This window comes from Asterias amurensis, chromosome 6 (genome assembly GCF_032118995.1).
Source record: "Asterias amurensis chromosome 6, ASM3211899v1".
NCBI classification, from domain to species: domain Eukaryota; kingdom Metazoa; phylum Echinodermata; class Asteroidea; order Forcipulatida; family Asteriidae; genus Asterias; species Asterias amurensis.
The window spans coordinates 18,707,242-18,731,427 of record NC_092653.1 but is presented as its reverse complement, the minus strand read 5'-3'; the positions used below and the strand labels follow the sequence as shown (position 1 = coordinate 18,731,427).

General features: G+C 38.3%; 1 protein-coding gene across 3 annotated transcripts; it reads right to left on the bottom strand.

Moving 5' to 3' along the window:
* Positions 1-103: 103 nt before the first annotated feature.
* On the bottom strand, positions 104-24,063 carry LOC139938054 (uncharacterized). 3 transcript variants are annotated; one of them, XM_071933410.1, is made up of 6 exons: positions 23,926-24,063; positions 18,004-18,162; positions 11,006-11,126; positions 9,115-10,418; positions 7,412-7,493; positions 104-6,267 (listed from the first exon to the last, which is right to left on the bottom strand). In XM_071933410.1, the coding sequence occupies exons 2-6, from the start codon at positions 18,089-18,091 to the stop codon at positions 6,171-6,173; spliced, it is 1,692 nt and encodes a 563-aa protein (XP_071789511.1). In that variant the 5' UTR covers positions 18,092-18,162; positions 23,926-24,063; the 3' UTR covers positions 104-6,170. The 3 variants fall into 3 exon arrangements, with proteins under 3 accessions (XP_071789511.1, XP_071789512.1, XP_071789513.1); XM_071933411.1 differs by lacking the exon at positions 23,926-24,063 and adding an exon at positions 23,632-23,887; XM_071933412.1 differs by lacking the exon at positions 23,926-24,063 and adding an exon at positions 18,407-18,536.
* Between the last annotated feature and the right edge of the window lie 123 nt (positions 24,064-24,186).

The window sequence follows — 24,186 nt, the reverse complement described above, 5'->3', positions numbered from 1 at the left end:
ACATGTCATGACACGGCGAAACGTGCGGAAACATGGGTGGGTTATTTTCTCCAGACTTCGATGACCAATTGAGCCTAAATTTTCACAGGTTTGTTATTTTATATATAAGTTGTGATACACGAAGTGTGGGCTTGGACAATATACTGTTTACCGAAAGTGTTCAATGGCTTTGATTTGTCAGTATCACCATAGTGGTTTGTATTTTGACATCACATTTTGCTTACTGTAAGTTAACTCTTTCAGTGTCAACTTTCTTGTGTGTATTGAACTTACATTTAATAAATTATATTTTTTTCACCAAACAAAATGTACAGTATCTTGCTGATTTGTGTTGCTTTGTAGGGCCACATCCCAAAGCCAATGTGCCCTTTTGAGGTATGGCGGACACAATGATAGAACACTAAGGTTTGGGTAAATTTGTCTGTATACACCCAAACCAAACAGTTCAGTGCACTGCAGTGCACTACTATCACGTCCGCCATACCTAAAAAATGTATCTTGCTGATTTGTGTTGCTTTGTACTTCCCAAAGCCAATAGAAGTAATTCCTGAGAATGTCCTGTCATCATGAGGGCTACATGTACATCTTACACTTAATGACCACATCCTAATGATGATGATGATGATAAATGCCCTCTCATGTACCATGATGACACTTTCTGAGTACATACAACAGATCTTATTATGTAGGCCTACGATTGGGTATATCTTGGGAGATTTTCTAAAAATGTTTCTCTGTAAGCGTCATAGAGCATTGTTTTTTGATGGATTTAGCACTATATACATTTTTGCTGTTATAAATGTTATGTATGATAATGGCGCTTTCTTGTACATGAAAATAGATCATACATAACACACAATGTAAATGTACGACCTTGGCACTGAAAGAGTCAAGATTGATACACAGCTTAAGATCAATCTTAGCTCTTTGTGAAATCAGCCCTAGGGTACAGTTTATAATTCACTTATTATCAAAGTCTGGGCAATTTGTAGGAAAACATACATGAATAATTAATCACCTTATATTTAACAATTTACAAAGAAAATGCATAGTATCTAGCAGCAGATGAATGTAGTTTAAATTAACAGAGCGTATTAGTCAACAACAAACATAATAATATAATGTACATTAGGACTTATAAAGCGCATTTTTCAATAATACAATACACTGCTAAAGAATGCTATAGAATGGACAGTTCATGGGCGAGAAGAGAAAAGACAAGTTAAAATTTAAACTTGAAAGTCATGCGAGTGAGTTGTTGTTGTGCATGTGATTTGGTAGCTTCATATAGTTCCAGGATTGGGGACCAACAATTAATTTAAAAATGTTAAATTTCTAGTTTGGCATGTTTGGCGGGAAGTGCCAGGTATTACAATGGCAATTTACACCATGTTAACCTGTGGTTATAAAAGACTTGTAATTTGTCCCAACTCACATGAGGACTCTATGTAACATGTATCTATTGGAAAATGAGTACATCACACAATCCTGACAATAGGAGACTTTTGAGAAACTGCAAAAAAAAAACAAAACAATTATACAGCTTATAAGTCAAACTTTGAGCTCATACCAGCTTTTCATTGACATGAAATTGTCAGCAGCAGCAATTACTGTACAGAGTTAACATTTTACTGAAGTCAAATCATTTTGTTGTTTTTAATTTGGGTAAGTTCTGCACTATCGGATTCAAACATGCAACATTAGAGGAAGTGTAAATTGTGCACATGACTGTGAAGGCATAACTTCCATATGTCAACATGGTATAGTTGTTAGTGTCACATGAATAATGTTCTATGTTTATCTACTGTGACAAACCACATCCGCACCACAAGCTTTATCTGCAGTCCACTTCCTGTTGAGTTTTTCATGCCTTGTTTTAATAGGCCTTCTTTTTCCATCAGGGATAAAAAATCAAGTTGTGTTTTTAACTCTTCCACCGATATATTTTAGGCACTACTTACTCGGTACTTTCCCGTAATCTGTGAAAACAAATCCACAGGCAAATAACTTTACACCCACAACCTTTACATTGCTAGAGCAGATTCAAATCCTATGTGTTAGCAGTGGGTACTGCAGCGTTTTAAAAAAGGTTAGTTTTGCATTGAGGATAAAGACTATAATTTGTTTTTACCCTTACACTGAAAAGAACCCAGATACATGTACTCAGTACCGTACTACCTAAAAACCTGTGATTATAAAAAGCTGTTAAAAAAAAAAACCTAATTATTTCAGTTACTCTTACTAATTATTTTAGTAGATAGTTTTTGTTTTGCTATTGCACGAAAAAAATTAAATAAATTTAACAAAAGTTTTCTTATTCAACAATTTTAAACATTTCAGCAACTTTCCAAACTGACATGATGTATAATAAAACCATCTCTAAGTCAGCCACCTGGGCCCAATTTTATGGCTCGTCATGTACTTACTGTAACTTGTTATCAAAGAACCAGTGCTTTCAGAAGCAGGGAACTCTGCACAAGTCAAGTGTTAGTAGGGAGTTTTTGCTTTTGAGTGTGCGTACTCCACATTACTAAATGTAGGGGATTCTTCGCTAACGAAGAATCCCTCACATTTAGTCCCCTGCAGAAATTCAGTGCTGGTAATGAAGTACTGGTAAGCAGAACCATGAAATAAGGCCCATTTTGTTCTATTCGTACAAATCCCTTTTCTTGTGTCCCAACTTTTAGGATGGAAGCTAAGGATAACAATTTAAAAGCGTCTGTGTTAAAGGCACTGGACACTATTGGTACATGTACATGTACAGTGTAGTTACTCAAAATAATTATTGCCATAAAGCCTCATCTTGGAAATGAGCAGTTGTTGATAGTATAAAACATTGTGAGAAACAGCTCCCGCTGATGTAACGTACAACTGCATGTAGTTTTTGAGAAAGAAGTAATTTCTCACTAAAATGAATTTGATTTCGAGACCTTCAAATTTTATTTTGAGGTCTCGCAATCAAGCATCTGAAAGCACACAACTTGTGCAACAATGGCGTTTTTTCTTCCATTATTTCATCGCAACTTTGATGACTAATTTGATGACCAATTAAGCTATAATCTTCACAGAGATACACCGAGTGAGAAGATTGGTCTTTGACAATTACCAGTAATGTCCAGTGTCTTTAAAAGATACAAACCAATGCCTTTTTCTTTAGGTTTCATCCACTTATTCACTTTTCAGCGCATGACAAGTAAAACTCAGACAGAGACCTTTTTTAAGGTTACTGTGAAAGTTCTGAGATACACCAGCCCTGTGGTCTCACGATGCTGTTACAAAAAATATGAGAGTTGTAAATATGCCTGCTTTGACTAAAAGAAACCATTTTACTTTAAAATGCTATTTAAAATTAATATTATTAAAATATTTAAAATCAGATTTTTACAGTACTGTGTTTAACACATAGAAAAGAACACGGCAATATTTTTTGTACAAAATAGTAACAGTTAATAGTAACAACAAATAAAAGACAAAATTAATATTTTACAAGCAATGAAAAAACCATCTGAAGAGTCTAAAGAAGTCTGAATTAATTTGCAATTCACAAATGAGCGGGAAATTTGACAGCAAATTTGTATGTAATTCACTTTTGTTTGCATTGTTGCTTCACTCGTCTGGGCCCAATTTCATAGAGCTACTTAAAAGCAGAAAATATTGCTTTCAAAAGCCGTAGCTGGTAACATTACTCTGGTTTAAGCATACTTTTGTTATGCTTACATGTAGCTCCTTATTGTGTTTAAAGGCAGTGGACACTATTGGTAATTACTCAAAATATTTATTAGCATAAAACCTTACTTGATGAGTAAAGGAGAGCTGTTGATCGAATAAAACATTGTGAGAAACGGCTCCCTGTGAAGGTAATTAATTTTGAGAAAGTAGTGATGTTCCACGAATTTGATTTTGAAACCTCAGAATTAGATTTTGAGGTCTCGAAATCAAGCATCTCAAAGCACACAACTTCGTGTGACAAGGGTGTCTTTTCTTTCATTATTATCTCACAACTTTGACGACCAATTGAGCTCAAATTTCCACAGGTTTGTTATTTTTTGCATATGCTGAGATACAGCAAGTGAGAAGACTGGTCTTTGACAATTACCAATAGTGTCCAGTGTCTTTAAGCAGCTCTATGAAATTGGGCCCTGCTAACAAAGCGGGACTAAGCATGCTTATTGCTTTGCTAAGTCAAGCAGTGTTTAATATAGAAACTGTGCGAAGCACCTCTCTGAATGCAGACAATTAGCGCAGATATTTTTTTCCCGCTACTGCGTGCACCCATTTTGTTCACTTAAACAAAGTACTGGTTTTCAAATATTTATTTTACATTTAAAATTGGCGGTTAATAAAGAATTTAAAGAATTTAAAGAATTTAAATATATTTTACTCACAACAATCAGTACAAAAAAGACATCTTGATTAACATCATTGCATAATTAGTATAATTAGAGTTTTAAACAAAGTACTCTCACTGTCCTAACATTATATATATTTTTGTTACACAATTGGATGTGAAACTAAAAGCATCGCTTTCAAAAGCTGAGAACAGTTGCAACTTGAGTTTTGAATGAGCCTCTCTTTTTAAGACGTGTGTATCAGAGCTTGCAACTGCAAGAAGCTTCAATGTACATGTACATGTACTGTTGTTTAATACATTTATTTAATTTTCAAGGCAGGGTATACTTTTGGTAATTACTCTACAAGTTTATGTAATGACCACAAAACAAACTTTGTATCAAGCATTGAAAAGCTGTTGTTAGAATAGCCCTGGCGGCCTTACACTTTCGTTTTGTACTACAGTGACGTCCTGGACATCAGGGTACATTTCTGGGGCGGAAAATTTTTACAGCTTCATAACTCAAATCTTACCTGCAAGAAAGCACCAATTTCAACAGATTCACATTCCATGGCAGCATATGTTTTTCTGCGGTGGGTTTTGATCGTCATATATTCTTCACAAATCCGTCATTTTCATGAAATAATGCAGCTCCCAACGTTAAGGAATTCCCATTTTTGTTTGTACTCTCACAGTCTGCCGTGTGTACGCAAGACGCACGACGCGCAAATTTTGAATTGTGTTGTTAACGCTGTGCAGTAAAGATACGGTGACCAAGAATTCATGCATCTTAGCTTGCATCGTGCGTCTTGCACGCGAATGTATACGCGTACGCATGACAACAGACAACACTGTGAGAAAACGATCGAAACGGGAATTTTTTAACGTTGGAAGCTGCATTATTTCACGAAAATGACGGATTTGTGAGGAAAACACGAGGACCAAAACCCACCGCAGAAAAATGTATGCCGCCATGGAATGTGAATCTGTTGAAATTAGTGGATTGTTGCAGGTAAGATTTAAGTTATGAAGCTGTGAAATTTTTCCGCCCCAGAAACGGGCCTCAATAGTTAGGACTCTGTTCCTGTGTACAGAGAAAGAGTCCTATATAGGGCTATTGTTAGAACAAAACACTCAGGAGATGACTCCCAATAGACCGTATTCATGGTATTGAATCACCTGTTTGCTACGAAAGTCACCATCTTGTAGGGCAAACCGTATGCGCCTCCAAACGCGTACATCAATGAAGCACGCAGTACTCCCGGTTTGATTGCTACAGTAAATGCACGCACACAGGCACGTCACACGCGCACAGACACCATGTTGTTGTAGGTCAGATATTTGAACGGTGACGTCATATTCAATACGGTCTATTTGTGGAGTGTAGTTTTAGAGAAAGAGATAATTTTCACCCCCCACAATTGAATCTCAGTACGGCTTCGAGCATCTGAAAGCAAATAACTCTAAGCAACAAGCTTTTTTTATATGCAACTTACATGTAGATGACCAATTGAGCCAAACATTTTTACAGGTTTGCTATTTTACATATATACAAAGTTAGGATACTGGTCTTTGACAAAAAATTACCGAAAGTATACCCTGCCTTCAAAAGCTGCAGTCTGACTTAAAAAACTCATTCAACAAATTTTTTGTAAAAACAGTTTTAGATCTGTCAACACTCCCAAACATATTCTACTTCAATATGAAAATATGAAAATTTTCTGTATCAAAAATTTAGATTTTTACATGTTAAAATTTTGATTGATACACAATTAACACATGTCATTATTGTTTTGAATGAATGTACATTTATTTCAATCCTGTGATTTGTAAAGCTTAGTTACAAACCATGTTCTTGTTCCAACATGTTCAATGCATGCAGCCTGATGGGATTGTCCTCCATGTATTCACCCTCGTCTAATCGCTTCCATCGCCTCCTGAAATTCATCAGATAATGGAAACATAATATAGTCAGCTCTCTTTAATACATTACAAGATGCCTGTTTATATGAAATTTTCACTGGTCCCGAACTGTCCCATGCTGGTTTAAAATTAAAAAAAACAAAAAATAAAAGATACGACCACGGTCGCTACGAGAACACAGAAAATACAAGGAACTTTAGCTGCCGTATCATAGCAAAATATAATAGATGTTGGAAATTGCATACTTTTGTAGCAAGATATAGTTGTGTATTAACAAAAGCTTACCGCTCAGTTAAAGTTCAGAAAATATTTATCTGATAGGACTGGCCATACAGCTCCGGCCAATCCGAACAGTAGGAACATTGCGCTGGTAACCATGGTAACCTACATTTGAAATGCACATTTTTGCACACTTGGACGGCTATCCACAAAACAATTAGGATCAACATTTTATACGCGATACCGATTTTGTCACGTAATTGTCGCATGAGCAGTTGCTGTGATAATGCACAAATTGTATCATTGATATTTTTGTGTCGGGATTCTCGTACGATCTGTACCACGAAGCAACCGCTCCATTCTAGCCTATACAGGTGTGTAGTGCATGTTATGAGGACTTTACCTTCCAGTATGCGCTAATCCTCCAATCAGATGTTCGAACTGGAGTGTGATATCAGGCTATAACCTACTCCTAGTTTTTATATTGCATATATACATGTATATTTATATAAATTCATTATCACTCTCGCGCTCTTGGAATACAGAAAAATATAAGTGCGTCTGCGTCCCATATGCAACTCGGCCTTCAGCCCTGTTGAATATGGGACGCAGGCGCGCGTTATTTTTCTGTAATCCACTCCCACTTGTGTGATAACTTATAATGTGTACTATACCTGTTATGCGTTTTTAAACAACGGTGTATGGAAAATACGAGGAAAACGGGCCAGTCTTCTGCGGACCTCGATTCACATTTTGGGGGGTAAAACCCTAAAAAACTACATTATTTTAAAGGGGATCACTTACAAAATGTAGCTCACAATGTTTTATAATATCAAGAGCTCTTGTCTTCAGTGCGTTTTACCAAGTACATGTAAGTCATTCCTTTTTCAAGTAATTACCAAGGGAGGCCTATTACCCAACAGTAACTGGTTCACTTACCTCTTACACCAGCGATACATGAAAAAGGCGATGACTATGGCACCCACAATCCCAGTCAGGATCGCAATGACTACGGCAATAACTGCAAAGTTAATAATAATCACATAAATCAACAGGTTAATAGACGATGTGACCTATGTTTACATTCAAACCGCCCTCTGTTGACAAAACACTATATACGTCATGTTTCGCGGGCAATGAGTTGCGTAGTCTTAGTAAGATTGCGTACACTTTCTAGCTGGCTGCCAAAACACAAAGGTTTTGCCCGGCGGTACGCGCGCGAATCATGTTATGGTTTTCGTGTGACGTCAGAGGTCACATGGTCTACACAGTGTATACATTTGTTCAACAACAGTACAATTAGACCCTTCCCATGAAATATGTGAATTGCACATAGCGCGTCCGCACTAACATTTCGGTTGGCAAAATAAAGGAACACCGCGCTGTTTCATACATGGCCAATGGCTGCATGACTCTCAGGCATTTGCCAACCAATAAAGCCTGTACGCATGCGTGAATGTAATTAGCATATTTCATGGTAAGGGTCCATTGTACATGTAAGCCTCACTTGACCTCCCTGATACCTAAAGGTAGTGTCACATTAAATGTGGAAACTGGTCTGAGACAATAACCAATGTGCAGGGCTTGAATTTGGGGGAAAAATCCACAAGACCAATGGGCTTGTTGCTCAAGATTTGTACTGGCCCAGAATTGTCATAACAATTAGACCAGAACAGTTTAACATGCATACTGTTTTTATTTGAACAAGCACTACAAGTACATGTATGGCATACGGTACAAATAACAGAAGATTTATCTCATTTGTCTCTATAGACCCATTGCATATGACGTCACACTCTCAAAAAGGAGGCAGATCATTGGACAATGTTCTCTGTGCGTAAAAATGAGCGCGTAAACTCAGTGTACCTGTAGCGTTCCGCGTTATGCAAGGGGGAGCTAACACAATACAGATTTGTTCGCGCCTCCGAACAATGCGCAAAATTTGGGGTGTCAACTCTCTTTTGTGCATGTTTGTATACAATTTTGACACCCAAAATGACACCCAGGATCTATAGGCACATGTCAGTTGAAAGGAGTTTATCAGACTCAAAGTCAACGATGCATGGATAGGACAATGATGTTAAAGACACTGGACACCTTTGGTAATTGTCAAAGACCAGTCTTCTCACTTGGTGTTACTCAACATGTGCACAAAATAACAAACTCTTGAAAATTTGAAATCAATTGGTTGTTGAAATTGTGGGAGAATAATGGAAGAAAAACACCCTTGTCACACAAAGTCGTGTGCTTAATTCTGAGGTCTCAAAATCAATTTCAAATATTTTAGAGAAAAATTACTTCTTTCTCGAAAACAATGTTACTTTAAAGGGAGCCGTTTCTCACAATGTTTTATACTATCAACAGCTCTCCATTGATCGTTAACAAGCAAGTTTTTATGCTAACAGTGATTACCAATACAATGTAGTGTCTAGTACCTTTAATACCCCATAGAGTATGGAAAACTTGAGAAGATTCACAAGGGACCTTTGACAGTCCAAACATTGTTGTCCTTCCACACCAAGTTCAGCTCGTTAAAATTTAAAACCTTGCTCAAATTATGCGAGGGACCTCATGCTAAAATGCTGTCGTGTGAAAAGTGCTCAAAAAGTAATACAGAGGAAAAGCAGATCAGATTAACTTACTTGTGCCACTTGCATTATTTGTCTGTTCCCCGCCATGGATAGTAACAGGTGGTTCAGATTTGGCTGTTACTGTTGGTGGTTGGATGGTGATTAATTTTGTTGGGCAGAGATGTACTTTTTCCGATGGCTCCACGCTGCAAACCACCTGGTTTAGTTCTGTGGCCAGGATGTGTGCCGCAACGCCATTTTTGGTAACGGTGTACAGAATAGCGGAGTAACTGCCTCTTGGCTTATCTGGACTCACCTCCAGAGTGTAGACCCCTGGTTCTAGATCCCTGCTTGAGCCACATACATTTGTCGCTTCATCCTCACTTAAATGTACCACCGTGGACGACTGGGAAACGGTTGGAACAGTACGAGGCCTTGTCGAGGAAATGCGCTGTAATAATATTTCATCACCGCACGGGTTTATGATAGTGATGAAGCTTTTCACTTGTGATTGTCCTTTGTCGATGACTGTGTAGGTTGAGAAAGTTATAGTTTTACGAGTCAACTGTTCATGGGGTGGTACAGTCACCAAGGCGATGTCAATGGCCGGTCGTCCTCTCTCAATATGATGCAACAGGAGAAAGGGTTTAGATCCTTTAATGGTGCCAACTTCCTTCCCGTTATAACTCAGATCTTTGGTCTGACCATTAGCGAGTGTCACATTCTTGCTGTCAGACCAGGAAATTACAGTGTTATTCCAAACTGCCACGGCACGGAAGGTTCCACTGACATCCAGGCTGTCGACAGCCACAGCCGTGTACCTCTGCCCAAGTGCAACCAGTGGGTAAAGGCTATCCATGGAGTGACCTAAACAACCACTTGCCTCGTCTGAGCATCTACTTTCAACTATTGCCATGAGGGGATCAGGGGACTGGAGGTGACCACCTATGAAATCATTGCTGGTTTGGTAAACGCATGACTGGTTGCGTAACACATTGCAGGACAGCGGCCTTACACCCCCCTGACTTTGCAGAGTAACATTATCTGCATTTTCGTTGAAAGTTATACTCTGTGTGGGCGCTGTGCCGACTACAGTGAGCTCTGATAAATTATCTACCTGCAAACCATAAGAAGCAACCAAGTAAACCTTATCCAAAGACGCTATGGGCATCGCTGTGTAGGCGCTTAAGGTCTTACCAATTTGTAAGAACAATGTGACGACGATGTCCAAGTCCGATTTGATGTAGAGAATATTTGTACTTGTATTTAGGAGGAATTGTTTGAAGCTTGTGAGAACTATTGAAGCAGATGGTGCAGCAGTGAACGTCTCTGAGTAACCACTCCCATTTAGAGTTATAAAGCCGTTAGCCTTTGGACTACAAATAAAACAAATGAAAACAAATCTTTAAGATCTTTAAAAAAGATAATATTTAAGTAGGGTTTAATGGTGGGAGTATTTAGAAATAACATGTAAAGGTTTCGTTTGAGTAGTGTGAGTCTGAAAAGAACCGGTGGTCGACAACTCAAAGTTTAAGCCCTGCAAAATAAAATAATAATAATAGTGGCTTCCTTTAAAGCGCTCAGGTCCATCACATAGTGACGCTCATGGCGCTTCAACAGTATTACCCCTGGCCACTGGGCCTTAAATGACCTTAAACCATCTTAGCTCCCTGGGAGTATACAGCCTGTGCCGCCAAATATGTAGTGCACTTAATCACAAGAACCAACTCTGCCCTCACAGTTACCCATTAACCCCTGGGTGGAGAGAAGCTTAAGGTAAAGTGTCTTGCTCAATGACACAAGTCCCACGACCGGGATTCTAACCCACACTCTGCTGAACAGAAACACCAGAGCTTGAGTTCAGTCCTCTTATCCGCTCAGCCACAACACCCCCATGTAGCGGTATGATCATCGCAACACACAACAAAAATACATGTAGAAAAAACTTGCTTGAAACACTTACTCGAATCCACCAGAGACACAAGCAATCTGAAGGAAAGAACCAGCTGCTTCCAGTTTCCAACCATCAAGGGGTAGAGTAACAATGAAGTCCCGTCCATACATGTGGGTCTGTCGGTTCGGCTCTGTTGTTGACAAATAAATAACAATAACAAATACATGTACAAGAAATAAATAACCTGGCGGCATATAAGTGAGCACTATACAATTAGCTAACTAGTCATGCTAGTGTATCAGGGCCTGTACAGATTGTTCATTTTGTTTTGTTTGTTTGTTCACGTTTGTTTGTTTAAGTTTGTTTGTTTGGGGGAAAACACAAGACCAGGAGGCTTTGGCTCAAAATGTTCATCTGTCCAGACAAAAATTTGATATTTACACCCCAAGTTTACAAGACCAGAATCAAATATGAAAAACGCTCTTTACCCAAACTTTTACATGCATTAGGGCGATTCCATGGTTAGTCGCATTACACTTGACACCCAAGGCTTTGAAGTGATGATATTAAAAATGTTGTGGGCGTTGTACTCTGGATGTTATAGCTTTGTAAAAAGCGGTTAGTCACATTACACAAAAAGGACATGATAAAAAATACACTTGTCTCAATTCAAAAGTTTCCTCAAACTAAAAAACTTGCAAAGGTTTTACTACATTTAGCACACATCTCTTATACATTAGTATCCAACAGGATACTTATAAATAGTCAGCAACTTGAACTTTTACGTTTACGTGGCAAAACCATGGTTAGTCGCATTACTGTTAGTCGCATTACAGTTTGTCCGGCCACTTAAGCCAAGCCCAATGGAGCCCAAACTGAGTTCTTGTTTGGCAAAATTGGGTTCATTCCTTATCAACAAACAAAATAAATTAATTTCACTTGTTTTTACTAAAATAATAGCCTTGCTCAAGGCAGTCGCATTATTCGCTCCGAAAAGACGCAGCTGTAAACCCACCCGCCGTATACCCTGTGCATGGTGTGTGCGATCACACCGAATGACCAACCCGTATACACACTGTCACATCGCACGAATACTGTTCACACAAGTCATCGCACTCGTACACCACTAACTGAATGCGGAGGCCGTCAGGCCGACAGCCTTGTCGGATCTGTATCTTCCCGTTTTAATGTGTTGTATTGAAAAAATTCCAATAGTGGACGAAATTGGGGGGGCTCGAGGATATGCTAGTATGCAGCTCATGAATATGTATATCGTTCGTCAGACCTATCAGACAACACAGGATGTGAGGCAAATGAATTATTCATTTTGATGTCCAATCACGCACTTCCCTTAACACGACCTTTGGACCCTATCATGCGTCCGTGGTGGTGGTGTGTGAGGTAAACATGTCTCAACTTTCGCGGGCATTATGGTAATGAGCTGACCGTGGGAACTCTTCGCTTATTATAGTAATGAGGTCAGTGGCTTCAACACAGATCCTACAAGGCTGTCGGCCTGACGGCCTCCGCATGCGGATAGTGTACGGGGGCATCGTGTCGTGCGATGTTACGCACAGTGAATACGGGTGGGTTTTACGCACAGTGAATACGGGTGGGTTTTTATACAGCGGCGGTCTTTTTTCGGAGTGAATAATTCGACTGCCTTGAGCAAGGCTACTAAAATAATAACGCCTTTTCTCTTAAAAATCATAGAAACAAGGCTGAAATGTGTATTTTTAGAAAAGCAAACTTACATTTTTCGGAAATATTATTTCCCATTTTACTGACCACCTTTATTTTCAGAGTTGTGCATTATACATAAAATGTTAAATATCTTGCCGAGTATGTAGGAATTGAACAAAAATAAAATCACAGATTTAAAGTGACTTACATACATTGTAACCATGTCCCTGAAAAATCAAAGTTTGGGTTATTGTTTAAAAGTGGACTGTGAATTTAAAATGGCCTTGTTGGTTATCACAGGTTCCTCAATGCAACAAACAATTTGTTTTGTGTCGAAAAAGTGTATAAAACAAAACAAAAAACCTTCTTGATCACCCATCTCCTCGACTTTACCTGGATACATTTCACTGCATGTTACACCATACACCACTGACCATGCATTGCTACCCTTGCATCACTACCCTGGTTTGTAAGGCAGCATTTTGTAATTATCATGTTTCTTCTTTCTGAAGGAAAATGGTGGCAAGAGGACATCAGCTTTTTGCTTTTGTTTGCTCTTTTGGGAGATTTTTCTGTGCTCTTCTTGAATTCCTTGTATTGTAACATCATTCTGCTTTTCAGCCTAGGCAATGGTACAACATGTACATATGTCATTAATTTGTGGAGTAAATTAGTTCCATTACTTCACTTTTCTACTCAAAATTCTCAGAAATGTTGCTTTTCTTTATTTTATTTCATATGTTAATGATGAAACTAGATTGGAGTGGCACATGTACAACACATGTTATAGTTTTCAGCATGGAAAAATGCATTGTGGGTAGGGCATGAGTGGCATCTGCAGAGCCCCAGATCTCTTAATTCATGTAATATTGTCCTCTAGTAAGTCAAAACCAAGATATCCAGCTTTGCTGACCTCTTAGCGTCCTCCTCTTGATAAAAGATTTGGTTAGTCGCATTACATTGCATGGTTAGTCGCATTACCGGTTAGTCGCATTACACTTTTTGATGACTCGTTATTAAAATACACCAACTAGAGTGTTGATTTCTTAACTCATTTCAGACTTGGTAATAAGGGTAGAAACATATTTTAAATTGCCATGAAGATAGTCAGTGGATTTTTCGTGCAATTGAAATAACTTCAACTCTCGGTTAGTCGCATTACACCCTGTTGAAGCTCCCACAAGTACACTCACATATTGCTTAAATGAGAAACACAAATAAAAATTCATTCTGGATTTTAAATAGTTGTACCTGCTGCTAATCACAACTATTAAAGTTTTGCTGGAAGAACCTTTGTGGGGGACAATATTTAACTTTGAAGAAATCACCTTAATATGCTCACTTTTTAGGGTCTGTTCACAGCTTGTGCAAACATGAGCTGAATTTGTACAAAATGGTACAGAGTGTGTAAAAAAAGTTAATGTCTGTTTCCTTTCATATGTTAGCTATAACTTTTACGTGGAAAGAAAGTTGTTACACAATTTTAATTTTTTGGTGTCATGTCCATGTTTGCTTGGAATCGCCCACTAAGATTAACTGTTTTTAAGGATTTGGGTACTTTTTTAAAATATCCATAGATTTACATTAAACTTACAGGGTTTGAAGATAATGATAAAGTGGAGAGCTTCCCTTCAAATATTACTTTTAATGGAGGTGCTGTAGTTTTTGAGAAATGAGTAAAACAATGTCATGAAAATACGTTTGTACTTGTAATTGATTAAAATAATTTTCGTCTCATGAGATGAAAATTATTTCCATGACATGGTTTTACTCATTTCCCAAAAACTACAGCACCTCAGCACGTAATATTTTCAGGGAAGCTTTTTACTATCATTATCTTCAAACTGTGTAAGTTTACTGTAAATCTGTGGACGTTGTGTTTTTTGTCCTACAAAAGTTACATAGACCCTTTAAACGAGTGTAAGACATTGATACTATTTGCTCAAGATACAAACAAAGTCAGAAAGTGAGGCATATTATTCTTCATAATCTGATATTCAATTAAAAAAACAAGACCACCGAACTTGTTCAGTCGAAAGTTTACTGGCCTGCTGACACCAAAACTACTGGCCTTGGGTCTGTGGTCCAGTGTACATTTTAAGCCCTGCTTTGTTTATTATAAATTACATGACATGATCATGTAGTGGTGGTATGCAATAAATAATACAGGAAGAGTTGGCCATAACTTTGACTGATCCCGTACAGAGGAATTTACAAATCACTGTTAAAGGAACACGTTGCCTTGGATTGGACGAGTTGGTCTTTGAAAAGCTTTTGTAACCGTTTGTTATGAAATGCATGGTTAGAAAGATTTTTAAAAAGTAGAATACAATTATCCACACACATTTGCCTCGAAATTGTGTGATTTTTCTTTTACTTTGCGAACTACATGTACATGTAACACGGTTGGCGATTTATGGGAGTCATGGCCGACCATGTGAGTCGACGAGGTAAAAGGAAAACCATGCAATTTCGAGTGATACTTGTGTGGATCATTATATCCTACTTTTAAAATATCTTTCTAATCATGCATTTTATAACAAACGGATACAAACGCTTTGCGAAGACCAACTCGTCCGATCCAAGGCAACATGTTCCTTTAATTAAGAGAGAACACTGACAATGTGTGACCCCTTTTGTTTTGGGTCCGCTGTTGGTCATACATATTATGCTTGCTCCCTATTGTTCATATCAAAAATATTGCACTGGAGCAACCGACCTCAAATTATGTCAGTACAGTAGTTCTACTTGACTGACACACATGCTAATGATGAAGCTTTTGCCTTCAACTCGCTTGGACAGTTTGCGCGTGAATATGGTGAACGTGCATAAAGCCATCATAATGCCATTAGTCTTCTTGCATGGTTGCACGTCACTATCAAGATAGGCCCTGACTGCGTATAATTACACTCGCCTGACACCAAGAGATGTGTGTACATCTACACAATTAAACTCATCAGTCTGCAGCCAAAATTAATGGGCCTTTAAAGGCACTGTACACATTTGCTCATTGCCAAAGAGCATGGCCAGTATTCTCAGTTGGTTGGTGTATCCCAACATGTAAAGTATGCATAAAATAAAAAAATAAAAATCAGTGAACATTTTTTACTGATGGATCATCGAGGTTGCAAGAGAATAGGGGAAAAAAACACATCAATGCACATACATATCTGTGTGCTTCAGATGCCTAAAGGCTTTCAGACATAAAGTTTTTTTTTCATTATTTTAGAAAACCCAATTAAGATGTACATGTAATGTACAATTTTGTGTGCTTTCAGGTGCCTAAAGGCTTCACATATGAATTTTTCTGAGTGAGAAATTACTTTAGAGGGAGCTGTTTCTCAGAATCTTTTGTAATATCAACAGCTCTCCATTGCTCGTTACCAAGTGCTTTTTTATACTAACAACGATTGTGGGTATGGTAATCACTAAAACATGTACAATGTAGTGTCCAGTGCCTTTAAAGGCAATGGGCTTTTGAACTGTGTGTACGTGCAGCTCAGTGTTAATTGTATTAGAGCTCACATTGATCAAGGTGTTCAATCAAGCTATCAGTAATCCGAAAGACAAATTTCAAAGATATTAATTAAGTCAAATAACAAAAGAGGGAAACTTTACATCAGAAATTTTGTTACTTACAAATGTACAAGTACATGTAAGACAATTACTTGGTAAATTTTAAAGAGTAAATTTTATTTAACTTGGGGTTGAAAGTCCCTTGTGGCCTTGTTTAGTTATTTGATAAACTTGTACAAAATTGCTGAAGCGTAGCTATTCAGGAAAAACAGTTTCAACAATTTCAATCTTCAAACTATGAAATCAAGACGGTTGAATACCCAAATTACATAGTATATTGGATGCAGTTCAGTGCATTTTCATAGAACATTACAATATAACTATTAATTTAATTTCTCTTGGCTTGGTCTTGTGAAAAGTAAAAGCCAGATTTCACTGACATGATTGATAACCAGTCAAGGAGGTCTACATTTTACAACAATGCACGAATAATGCATCAATATTTGTTTCATATTTTCACATATATACAAGAAATTCTTCTTTGCATATAATGAGCACAAGGCATAATTAGTTTGCAGACTACGAAACGGAAAAACCCCATCCCTGCAATATAAGTACTGTCGAGGAAACTTGTCCATCACACAATCCCCAAACAGGGGTCGAAATTGCCACTAGCCCGCTAGCCCGGGACTACCAGATTTACAGCCGGGCTACTGATTTTTCCAGTTTGATAGCCCGACGGGCTAGTGGAAAAACAATGCAAAAAATCATCATTACAAACAACAAAGAACTGTGCTATGGTGTATTGTAAAGTTTAAGCCGTGACTCGAGACATAATGTGTCTTTCGGGCGACCAAAATCTCATCAGGGCTACTAAACATTATTGGTTACTAGCCCTGCTGACTACCATGAAAATACACTTAAATTCGACCCCTGCCAAAAATCTTGATAAAACCTTATTTTAAAAACAACAGGTTTGAAACCAACTTGCCATAACACTGATGTGAGATACTTACAGTCTGGTACCATGCTTCATTATGTGGCATCATACATGTATATCCATTCCATTGGCTTACTCTAGAGATACAGTTCCTTTCACAACCACCGCAACTCATTAGAGATAGTCATTACATGGTGTTACCGCAAACCTTTATATCGTACATTGTGTTTCCACCATGCAAAGTTTCAAATCCTACTTAACATGTGCAGCCTTGTTTCATCGGGACAAAAAGACAGGAACAATTTTCTAATGTATTTTGTAACGATGCTGCAAAGCTTTGAAGCGTCCCAAGCGTACTATAATATGAACATGGGAGTCCTACATGTAGGATTCAAATATTAAATTTTATCACGACAGTAATTACACATTGGCAACCATGTAAAACACAATCTTATATCAATTATAAATTTATACATTTTATACATCCTAGTTGTCCTCTTCGCTCTAATGGACAATGACTCAAACCACCTTTTCCAATCAATTCTTTGATTAAATAGCCTTCCACTTCATTGCACCTTCGAACAGCTAACCTCTTCATATTCGCCAGGCTTACTCATTTCAGATTTTCAAGGGACTCTTTAAGAATCCTTTTTTTTTAATCTTTCTTTTGTAACAATTGTATAATATTATTTTCATATTTTGTTGTTGCGCATAGAGGCTCTGCGTTTTCAAATGTATACAAATTGTATTATTGTTTACACTAATAATTAGGAGTCCTAACATATAGTATATTTTGTAAATAGGACTCCAATATTAAAATTTCATCAATCACAGACAGGGATAAATAATGGATAACCATTCAATTATTTTTCCTAAGTTATGTTTTATTTAAAATATGTTTTATGAGCATCAGTTTCCCTAGTCATACCTGAAGCGTTGTATGTTCCTTGCACTACCGCTATAAAGAGACATGTAGCTACAAAGGTGAGTCTTGCAGAGCATCCTAATGGCAACATCTTGCGTGTGTTTGTGTGTGAATGCCTGTGTAGCACCAAGTCAACTTGTACACAGACCTGAGCTGCACCAGCTGCAAGAATACAAACAACATCATCAAAATTCCATACTGGGAAACTGAACAATGGTTAAAATAAGATTTTGCCTAACAAGTACATTCTACACTGTACTATACACATACATGTATGTGTACGGTACGTACATTATTTCCAAACCTGAACAATTTAAGGGCACTGGACACCTTCAATGCGGGCAATTGTCAACGACAAACTCTTCTCACTTGGTGTACGCTCAACATGCATTTAAAAATAACAAACCTGTAAAACTTTGAACTCAATTGGTCGTCGAAGTTGCGAGAGAATAAAGGAAGAAAAAAACACCCTTGTAGACAAGTTGTGTGCTTGAATGGGTCTCGAAATCAACTCCAATATTTTAGCAAGAAATTACTTCCTTCTCAAAAACTACATTACTTACATGTATGTACATGTAAGAGGGAGCCGTTTGGCACAATGTTTTATACTATCAACAGCTCTCCATTGCACGTTACCAAGTAAGTTGTTATGCTATCTATTTGAGTGATTACCAATAGTGTCCAGTGCCTTTAAATTAGAATTTGCCCAAAAAGTACATGTACATTCAACACTTCACATTTATGTAAAGAAAAATCAAAACACTGTACATTATTTCTGATCCAAGAAAAACTAGAGCTCCACATTATGCATCCTCCTCTTACCAGTTTTCACGGTATTATGCCTTTTTCTTAGAATTGGAAAAAAAATAACGATGCAATACATCTATACTATTAAAGCCGTAACCCGCACCATCTTGGATTGAAATTGGAAGGTCCAGTGGCATGGCATTCTTGTGGAATTCAACACTGTTGCGTCGTTTCAGACGTCGGGTTGCAAGTCTACAAAACCCTGACTCAAACTCCCTCTTACTGATTGGCTGTATATCAACCGATGCCCTAATTATCTTCATTTGTTTATATTAAAGACAGTGGACACTAATTTTGGTAATTGTCAAAGACTAGTCTTCACAGCTGGTGTATCTCAACATATGCATAAAATAACAAACCTGTGAAAAGTTGAGCTCAATCGGTCGTCAAATTTGCGAGATAATAATGAAAGAAAAAAACACCCTTGTCACACGAAGTTGTGTGCTTTCTGATGCTTGATTTCGAGACCTCAAATTCTAAACTTGAGGTCTCAAAATCAAATTCGTGGAAAATTACTTCTTTCTCGAAAACTATGGCACTTCAGACGGTGCCGTTTCTCACAATGTTTTATACCATCAATCTCTCCCCATTACTCGTAATCAAGGAAGGTTTTACATGTTTTATGATGATAAATGTTTTGAGTAATTATACCAATAATGTCCACTGCCTTTCAAGGCAAACAAGAAAGAATGGTTTCCCGGTGAAGCCATACGTGGAAGAAGTATCTGCAGTGACTGCAAGTGCACTGTGAGACTCTGTGTATGACTCTATAGCCAGCAGTTGTCTTCATTTTATTCACAACATTTTTTTATGACATTTTGAAAATTACCATGGTAATTTTTGTACCATGTAGAAATGCCTAAAATACCAAACTTTTGCATTTATGTACAAGTGCAAATAACAAGTGGAGCCTTACGTGTTTCTAAGTTTTGGTCAAGGGAGAGGAGACTCTTTGCTTGGCAAATAAAAACCAAAATTTCTGTATCTAGGGACTGTTTACATCGTGCACAGAGAGGTAAAAGATTTGCCACGATTTTAGGGACACCTTGAAAACATTATTACATAATGGTTAAGTTAAAAATGAAATTGAGTGCTTACTGAAATTGGCCTAAGAAAGGATGATAAAACATTCTGAAAAATCAAATGAATGAAATTGTGAAAGAACCCTAAAACCTATCAACCATGGTCTGAACTTCACAAGATTCTTGAATTGAACAAATTTAGGCTACTTGACATTGTAAGAACTTTTCTTTCATCTTTGCCACAATCAGATACTGTAACTTAAAATTTAACTGTGGAGCAATTGCTCCATGATTCAACTGATCAAAGGCGTATAAAATGCAAACTATGGATATTTCACACTGCTTATTTATGATGTCACATTTTGGAAGAAACATGTAGGCACAATTTGATTTCTTTTAGTCATGTCTACTAAGCTTGGGCGATATCACGATATTATCGAATAACGCGATATTAATTTGGAAACGATTTCAATATCAGATGGATTTGGTTTTAATCGAAATATCGATATATTGCGATAATCGCGATATCGATTAAATATCGCGATGTATTTGGTAGCTGAGACATCTTGCAGCCCATAGGTTTGGAGTAAAACCAGAAGAATAGGTCATTAGAACACCTCTCTTATGCTATGACTGTCTCTTCTACAACTTTCACTTGGAGTTTGAAGACTGATGATGTCAAATTTAATTGATCGCGATTATATTGAATATCGCGATATAATGTCGGCGATATGTCGTGAATAAAATAAATCGATATCGCCCAAGCTTAAAGGCACCTGGAAATAGGATTTTTTTCTTTTAAACATAAGAGTTTATGTTTATTAACAATAAAACAATTTTTTGAGTAATTGTTTGTCACGATTTATATGTTAAAAAAATTAATTAAGTGACTGGGGGTTGACTCCGCCTACCCCTTTTGTGACGTAGGAAAAGGAAACATAGACCCCCCTCGATGCGTAGATAAACACACGTGCAAAAGTACATGTAATTCTAAGACGTGAGTTTGTACGCTGCGAAAAAGTTTTTTTTCTGGCATTTTTCCGGCAATGCCGACCAGGTGTATTGCTGCTGGATGCAGCAAAACAACTAAAGATGGGGTCAGTCTTCATCTGTTTCCTGCAGATCCCAAGTATAGGCGGTTGTGGGCTGCGAAAGTCAGATTAACTAGAGCAAAGTGGTCCGGTCCGACGTCTTTTTCAGCGCTGCAGTGAACACTTAGAGCCGTCGTGCTTCGAATCCTGGATACACAACTCATTTGACATGAAGAGAAGAGCCATTTTTAAACACGACGCCGTCCCAACAATTTTTCTAGCTAGTGGGAAGTCGAAGAAGGTATCTGAAAGACGTGACGAACTCAGAGGAGCATTTGCTAAACGTGAAAAAATTCGGGTAAGTTTGAACTTTGAGGGTATGTTTTTAGCTTTTGCCAAGTGACACGATTTTTTGTTGGTACCGCATGCGATTCACCGTGCGTGCAGGTCCTATGTGACCGTCCGCCCATTATACAGCAGCCATAGTGCGTGCGTGCAGTCTGCTCCGTGGCCGTATTTCTATAATAATACGTACGCAGACCCACATCTTACAACCCATTTGGTCACTAAAAAGTCGCATAGTTAAATAAAAATAGCAGCAATAGCTTTTGTAAAAACCACTAGGCGTTCAACATGTTCAAGTTTCAATGTACGTACATGTATGTGTGTAAAATCGTGTCTAAATTCGTTTTGATGCGCCATGTTCCCAGACGTAATGTACGGGGGCCCGACTACAAATTTTCTCTCAAAATATCGCGCCTTGAAATACGTCACGAACAGCGCCCTCTCGGGTCGGGGCCTACTCGTAAATTTGTAAATACAATCAAAACTAAGATTTTTAAACCTTAGTTAATTTTTTATTCACATTCCTCTCATAAAAACACATATTTTAGTGACAAAAGCTTTATTTAAAAAAAATACCACTTCCAGGTGACTTTAATGTCTACTTTGGCATGGAAATGCCCATACTCCTAAAACTATGAGGTTCGTTCCGCCATGGAGCTATGTTATGTATATCATATGGTTCCGCTACCGTCTCAACAAAGACAATAGCGGAACGAACCTCAAAGTTCTAGTACTAGTAGTAGGCCTAATTGCCAGGGGTTAGATAAAGACTTTTCTTTTTCTTACATGGTCTATTTAGGCTATTTATTATTTTTAGACATGTTTTAGACCATCATGCCATGGTTGGACGTACTTCTAGAATCTCTAACTAAAGCTCCCCCGCTCACGGCGGAGCCCTAATTTCTGTAGAAGTAGGTTAGTTTAGAAGCAAAATGAGTACAGAGTAGGCCCTAGCATAGACCCAGTAACTGGGGCGCTGTACTCCTTTTTTTGAAATTTTGACATTCTCGGTCGTGCTAGTTTCGACCGAGAATGTCAACATTTCGAAAAGGAAGTACAGCGCCCCAGTTACTGGGTCTAGCCCTAGCATATTCCTCTACACAGCGCCCCGTACATCTTCTGTCGTACCATGGAGGAAGGAAATACAGTTTGTACCATGGTCGTCTATTCTTCCTACACACTCACAGTCGTACACACTACACACCCTACTACTACAGTGGAAAAGTTTCCGCATGGCGCCACCACTTTTTCATTCGATATGAAATACATGTAATATTTATCTAAATGTCTAAGGAGATATCCCTTTTTGTAAAACTGAGTGAATGAAAAGGTGCATGGCGCCATATTGAAAGTTATCCCTCCACGACCACAGACATGACAGCAGGACAGAACCTCAGCTCAGAGGTCCCTACAGTCCACGACCACAGACATGACAGCAGGACAGAACCTCAGCTCAGAGGTCCCTACAGTCCACGACCACAGACATGACAGCAGGACAGAACCTCAGCTCAGAGGTCCCTACAGTCCACGACCACAGACATGACAGCAGGACAGAACCTCAGCTCAGAGGTCCCTACAGTCCACGACCACAGACATGACAGCAGGACAGAACCTCAGCTCAGAGGTCCCTACAGTCCACGACCACAGACATGACAGCAGGACAGAACCTCAGCTCAGAGGTCCCTACAGTCCACGACCACAGACATGACAGCAGGACAGAACCTCAGCTCAGAGGTCCCTACAGTCCACGACCACAGACATGACAGCAGGACAGAACCTCAGCTCAGAGGTCCCTACAGTCCACGACCACAGACATGACAGTAGGACAGAACCTCAGCTCAGAGGTCCCTACAGTCCACGACCACAGACATGACAGCAGGACAGAACCTCAGCTCAGAGGTCCCTACTAAATACTTCTAGAAAATATGAGGCTCCCTTGGGGGAGCCTTAGCCCTATATAAAAAAATACATCTAGTACTTAGACTGAGTAAGATAGTAGAAGTACCTACTGAAGATGTCAACATTTATTTCTAATAACAATAATATAATAATAATTAATAGTAAACAAAAGTACACGCCCCACAAAGGGAAAGGCAAAGTGATGATTTTTATGATTAAAACTAATATCTTGTCCTTGAAAGTTGAGGTTCTTGGGCCGGGCCTACTAATACCATGAACACTATACTATTTAATGTAATACTAATATTTAATAATACTATATTGACTGAGTATTATTATTAACTTACTATTATTAGTATTTATACTAGGGGCCTAATTACTAACATTGTACTAACAGACTAAAGACTTTTTAAAAAAGTAATTTAAATTTTGGTCACTGAACAGCTGAACAATAGAACAAAACATAACAAAGACGACAGTCTGATACACTGTACGGGAACATCCATACAACATGATTCTTAACTTACCGTTGACTTTTGTACTTCCTACATCAAATTAAAGCAACTCTGTATATAATGCATTTTTTAATGGTATAAATGACTGGTTGGTTGTTGTTGTCGTCGACGCGTCCTCTCTCCCTTGCCTCCCATTGTCAAAGTGCCCACAGGCGGTCACGGGTCGGGCGTAGGTGGCGTCTATCGTGACAGATGATGATGGGGAAAATTCGACGAATCTGGCAGTCATGGGGTATCGTGTCATTCTTAGTCTTAGTTGTCAGATTCAAAATTTAGATACAGTCTACAAAGTATTGGTTTACTCACTGTCTACTTTTTTAAACTGCTGCCGTCTGCTTGCTGACAGTCGTGGGATTGTTCATCCATCAATGTGCAGTATCGGCGATAGGGGTAGTCTCGATCGACGCAGCTAGCGGCCGCAAAAAGCAAGGAAGCACAGGGAAAACAACTTTTTCTTACTTACTGTTTTATGTTTAAACTTGCGTATTTTTTCCGATTTGTAAAACAAATTGCATGCAAGAGCCGTCAGAGCAATAACGTTTTGCAAAGCATTATGGGTACGGGTTG

Bases quoted from the DNA above. Each gene is read 5' to 3' on its own strand.
- LOC139938054 (XM_071933410.1), bottom strand. From the start codon at position 18,091: ATGTTGCCATTAGGATGCTCTGCAAGACTCACCTTTGTAGCTACATGT. The intron at 11,127-18,003 runs GTATGACTAGGG...TGTCAACAACAG, and splicing joins AGGAACATACAACGCTTCAG to AGCCGAACCGACAGACCCAC. The intron at 6,268-7,411 runs GTAAGTGAACCA...GATGAATTTCAG, and splicing joins ATGTATCGCTGGTGTAAGAG to GAGGCGATGGAAGCGATTAG.